This window comes from Schistocerca piceifrons, chromosome X (genome assembly GCF_021461385.2).
Source record: "Schistocerca piceifrons isolate TAMUIC-IGC-003096 chromosome X, iqSchPice1.1, whole genome shotgun sequence".
Lineage (NCBI taxonomy): Eukaryota > Metazoa > Arthropoda > Insecta > Orthoptera > Acrididae > Schistocerca > Schistocerca piceifrons.
The window spans coordinates 489288868-489294867 of record NC_060149.1 but is presented as its reverse complement, the minus strand read 5'-3'; the positions used below and the strand labels follow the sequence as shown (position 1 = coordinate 489294867).

General features: G+C 41.1%; 1 protein-coding gene across 1 annotated transcript in view; it reads left to right on the top strand.

Annotated features, from left to right (window-relative positions):
* Positions 1 to 1025: 1025 nt before the first annotated feature.
* LOC124722440 (aquaporin AQPAe.a-like) overlaps positions 1026 to 6000 on the top strand; it is a 57548-nt gene continuing 52573 nt past the window's right edge. Inside the window, exons 1-2 of the mRNA XM_047247602.1 lie at positions 1026 to 1056; positions 2063 to 2262. Of these exons, the coding sequence (XP_047103558.1) occupies positions 1026 to 1056; positions 2063 to 2262 (231 nt within the window). The remainder of the gene's footprint in view (positions 1057 to 2062; positions 2263 to 6000) is intronic.

The following is a 6000-nucleotide window of genomic DNA, read 5'->3' as shown; positions in this document are numbered from 1 at the left end:
CGTAGCGGTCTCTCGCCTCCAGATTGTAACGCCTAGAACCGCACGGCCACCCCGGCCGGCGATGTGTGTGATGTCATTAGGTTAGTTAGGTTTAAGTAGTTCTAAGTTCTAGGGGACTGATGACCTCAGAAGTTAAGTCCCATAGTGCTCAGAGCCATTTTTGAACACGATCGCTAGCGACTGGAGGATTTGAGAACTTATTTTTATTTTCTATCGAGTTCAATCAAAGCTCAAACAATACACGTTAATATAATTGTATGTTATGTATTCTTCAATAAAAAAGCTTTGCTGAGTGAGTATTTGTGAAGAGCAAGTTATATATTTAATTGAGTTAGTCGAGCTATAGGTTGAGAGGTCCACATGGTGACCCTTGGCACGGTGTGGGTTGTCTTTGCCGTGCTGGTGTTTACTCTTGCGCGATACTAATAGTGCCGGGAGCATATGGCTTGGGTAGTCGGTGTAGAGCAGTGGTATTGGTTGGACCGTGCTTAATTTTTGTAATTCAATATGCCGTGCTCCCCGTTTGTAGAAGAATGTTGTAGTACAAAAAGTGAGTTTGAATATGGAGAGCTAAATATCTATTTTCGTGTTTTTGCTGGTTGTTACGTGATGTTTCTGAGGAAGTCTCTGTGTTCTATTGTTTGTTCCACTATGGATGTCATACGCCAGCTAACGGTTTATAGGTTTTACTTTTCTTGGTGACTTGTAGTGAGGCTACTCTTCCTTGTAGTGGGTTGCACATGGTGTTCGTATTTCCTGTTGAGTGTTTTAGCGTTTTATTTAAAGTTTTGCTTTATCGGTGCACTGATGTTTGTAGTAAGTCTTCGTAGCTATCTGCATGGCTACGTCAGCCAGAACATCCATGAGTAGCATTAACTTCTTTGTGGAACATTATCGTAGTTTTTGCAGTGTAGTTGCCTAGCGCATAGATAGTATTTTCAGTTAAATTTGAAGTGTTCACTGATAATAGGGAAAACTAGACTCGAAGAGATTACTTTCTTCGTATGTGATCGGGACCGGCCGTGATGCCTGCATTTGAAGCTGAATCGGTGTGCGGTAAGAACCTTCGTGGGTTTTCAGTTTAAAGTGTTCTGAATAACTAAGCAAATCTGCGGAAACGCGATCACAGCATACCGGTTATCAGTAATCTCATAACGTCGGTGTTAAGTTACATGTAACCGCACTAGTATTAGTTTCGTAGTGGAAAAAAGTTTGTTAGGTATATTAACACATTACTAAGAGGAAACTTGTGCGACGTATGTTACTGTTACCTTCTTCCTTATCGAGAGGGCAGGAAGTGGGGGGGGGGGGGGGGGAATAAGAGAGACAAATTTCTAATGGATGTTCATCACTTTCATGGCGAAAGTCACGTGACTCTCGATCACTAGTTTCATCCGTTCATATGTTAAATTTTAATCTGGTAGTCAATAAAGCTCACTACGCCTAGTGAACAGATACAAACAATAAATTCGTAGGTAGGAACTTTCCATGTTCCTAACTCTTAAGCAAGTTGATGACATGCTGTGTTGTGAAATATCTAGACACCAGCACTGTGATGCAGGGCAATGTTGAATACTAATTTCGGTTAGGATGAAGTTGGTTGAAATTTCTGTGAAGTCACCAGTAAGTCCCCTGCACTTAATCCACATAGCTTTAACCGAATTTAGGAAGGTTTCCAGAGTCTGACGGGTCCTTGAGTCCTAGTACAAACTGACAACGGGTCAGTGTTAGCGGCAGTTTGAAGACTGAACTGTACTCAGCCAGATGACACGGGTTAACACCAACATGACTTCCCCGTATAAGTACCTGAACAATCCGTCCGGTCACTCAGCTTAATTTCTCGTGAATTACCTAACCCGGGATATTTGCGGAATTTTAAAATCACTGCTAAAGGTTCATTTTGGTCATAGATGGGTCTTCTCGATTTTCTTGTTAACGACGTAGTTTACATTAGATCTCCTGTTAATCTCAGCTATACGACTAGGAAAATAGCTCAAAATAACTGTAAAGTAAGCCATGTAATGGTAAAATGAGTATAAATTTACTTTCAACTTTTTTACAGGAATAACAGCAGCAGCAGGAGTGCACGAGGTGAAAGAACGCAGTTCTACACTGCGAAAGTTTGCGGCAGAGTTCTTAGGAACGTTTATATTGGTGCTCGTTGGGTGCGGTTCCACCACTGTGGCTTGGTCCGACGGATACAAGCCAACAACAGTTCAAATTGCCCTGGCGTTTGGGCTGACTGTTGCGTGTGTTGTACAGGTTAGTCTCAAATTTCGTAGTAGCGTAAAACAACTTCTGTAGACACGTAGTACTACTGGCAATGTTGGCGTGCAGTTGGGCTTAATAGAACCTACTATTGTTCCTACCCACTTAAAACGATGCCAATGTTACCGCTTTAGCGACGTTCCCTCGAAATCGGTCTTGCTGCCCCAATTCTAGTTGTCGCTTTAAGGAGCCATTTTTACCAATGCTCTTCGTTAGTCTAAAGAGCAGATAAATTACATGAAGTCTAGTCGGCACCAAAAATAGTTTACTATTACAAAATTCGCTGGACGAACATACGTTAATCGAAACTCAAATTCGGTTGCTATTGGATGCTTAAAATAAGTGTCACTAGCAATGTAAACGTAAATAGCGGATAATGGTTAAATCCAGTCTTTATTGGAAGATTGATTTGTTTGCGAAGTCCGTAAATTCTCGCAGGTCAGCGTGTTGGATAAGTATACTCACGTAGTATAAAATGAGTCGTAAAACGTATTTGCAGGACTTAATTTGTAAGTGTAATTTCATGGGTAAAACATGGACACTATAGAAAAAAAATCTACTTACAATTTTTAGTGGACCTTCATTAGTACTACGCGGGAAAAATGGTGTTTTAAGTGTCCTTTCGGTCTAAGGTTGTCGAGGTTCTAAGATACTCCGTAGAAGTAGAGCCTCTAACACGCCGTTTTTCAGTTAATGAATGCCTCGTATTTTCAACTTTTCAGCTTTGTGCTCCGCATGTTTTCTTAATTTAAAATGAATATACGTGACATCTATTAGTTAAACTCCCACAACATCTAAATGATAGGTTCGTAATACTAAGTAATAATTCTAATACAACGCACAATGTGCTAGTGTACGGAGATGGAAAACCATAAACAACCTATCGCTCAGGCAAGTAAAGTTGCCACTTAAACCGATATGAGTTTAAAGCCTCGACAGCATTAAGAACGTTGCCAGCTCATCCTGGTGAATAGTCCGGGACTCTAGGGAAGAAATTCACAATATAATTCGTACTGTAAATTGTGCTGCAGTAATGTCGTATACTAAAAGACAGATTTCCATTAGTTCTGTATAAAAGGAAAATAGTTCACACGCTGTGAACTATTTCCAGTGCTGAGTGAGATGAATTGCTTTGGGATAACACATGTTGATTAAATTTACTTAACTCCATGGGATTCGTGTAGAGATGAGAAACAAAATTTACTAGAACGTGATGATATGCTCTAGCGGTCATATCTCCTTTTGGGCATAGCGGATTACATTCATCTTAAGCCGAGAACTGAGAGCACCCTAACATGAGGCAAATCTTCAAAGGTGCAGAGTCTTAGGGCGTGAGGCCGTGCTTCCGACAGATAGGGGCAAGTGTTGAAGCGAAACATCGGTTTGTTAGGCGTGGACAGCTAGTGGTGGGCACAATACTCAATGCCAAATCTTGCAAGTCTGGCGTAGACAACGCGTATCACTAGTGCTGGCGGACAAAATAAAAGTACTGGATTGCTCAAGGGTATCGGACGGAACGATTCTGCAAACGGTAGAACGCTATGGCACCGTAATAAAAGCTTAGCTGTATGCTCTAGTGCAAAGAAACAAAACATTGACTAACGTACTGAACGAACTAAGAACGTACTGGGCCACGCTTTAACCTGCCGCCGTATCGTTGCAACACGAACGCAACTGGCATGGACGAAAAGGCATATGTTGGCCAGATCTTAGGAAATAAGTAAAGGCTTCTCCATACCGTTAATACCAAGGACTGGGAAGCTTAGTCCATAAGATGAGGGGCGGTATTGCAGGAGGAGCGATGGTGTTACGGAAGTAGAAATTTACACAACGAAAGCTAAAGACTTTGACAACTCGTCTCGTTCTAAGTGAAATAAATTAATGTAGTTGCAGATATCCGTAACGGGTCTCTTTAGAATTCCATATGCTTTTCAGATGAGTGATACGTAAGTCACATAAATGGATGTCTACATGGAAAGTCGACAAGTCAGTTTCCATTAGCCAACACATTCCGGCGTTCGCTATCGCAAGCTTGTTCTGCCTTCATAGAAGAGCAACTCAGGTATACTTACCGGATTCGGTGGTGTCGAATCGCTATTAAGCCTCTCGGCAACCTTACGCTTTCATGTTTTCACTCTGGGGTGAATGCTACGTTAGTGGTCTCTTAACACATGACTTAAGTGTAAGTGATACACAGTAAAAGTACATAAACTCTAGAAGCTGTACAAAACACTTCATTTCTTAAACGGTTAATTGCACCCACAGGAAGGTGCAAATTAAACGGTTTGTAACAGTTAAATTCAGTAAATACTAATTTCTAGTACGGATGCGAAAAATATTAAGCTTACTGATTTCTAACGCTTTACGCCTCACTAACACTTCCCATAACTGTGTAGTCGTTTGCGGTTTCAAAATTGAGGTGGTTACAGTAAAACTCGCTACTTACGAGAACCCGATGGATAGTAAGTGGAGCAATGACTCACTGGAAGCATTTGTAACGACACGGGAAGGAAAACAAATAAGAGGGAAAAACATTCCTCGTAAACAAGAGGAACATGTTAATCGCGCATGCTCCGAAGAGCTCTGGAATGCTTTAAACCATTCCATAGGATGCTCACTTAAACACCTCAGTTAAGAGAATAAAACAATCAATGTTATGTTATCATTTGCTGAGAATCTTTGGTTACAAAAAACTCGTTTGTTTAATCGTTTATACATCTCAAACGGCTACATGTTCCTCTTACACTCCCATTACCTTCCAGGTTGTGTGGTGCTGAATCTACGTTGCACGTGACGCTAACAACTCGGACACCCAAATGTATGCAAATTTCTTCAAAAATAGAAAATTGGGTACAGCGTTTATAAATCTGTCTGCGTATGTTAGAAAAGTTTCTTACCCACTGTCTAGAGCGAATGGGGAAAGTAATGTTAAGAGCTTGATGAAACGTGCCATGAAATGGAAACCACGTAGTAAATGTCATATCAAACTAACACATTAAAATGAGGTGTCACGTGCAAATGCACTCTCCCAGTGCTACTTTCAATTAAATGTTACACTAGCACATGTATCTAACAAACATGCTCGTACTTTACATTTGTAGATATCCATGAGTAACAGTACGTAAAATTAAACATTCTAACATGTTAAATCTAGCCAGTCAGTACGGCTTTAACTTCTTTAACTGAAGTCAGTGTCTGTTTGAACCTAATGTGGAAGTCTCTAAGCTTTATTGGTGTGCCCCGTCCTAATAAAATTCCAAGTTTGCTACTGCCTCTGAATCTCTAATTGAATTTGCCTCACGTTCTGCCAGCTTGACTGGGAGGCACTGTGGAAAAGCCACGTGGGAACTACCATAAGTCAGTTGATCCTTCGACAAAACCAGCCACTCGCCTCCTCGGCGGTCTCAACTCTTTCGTGGCTACTTCGGTAGCGCGCAATAGACCCTAAGCTATTACAGAACCTACCTGCTTACTCTTGGTGCAGTCTTTGACTGTTCTTACTGCCTACTTCCTCTGGATGGCAGTCTTTGACATTGGCTCCGTTTCCCTAGGCTCTGCTTTCCTTCGTTGGTGTTGTCCTTTACTTTTCGGCTAAAGTGATTTTTTTTTTTTTTTTTCCTTCATGGGTTTGACCTAAAGTCTAGAATATTTTCCTGTAGTGCTGACCCACTGGTAAAGATAGCGCTCACTCAAATGTCTGACACGCGTTCTTTTTTGGCTCTGTGTGTTGTA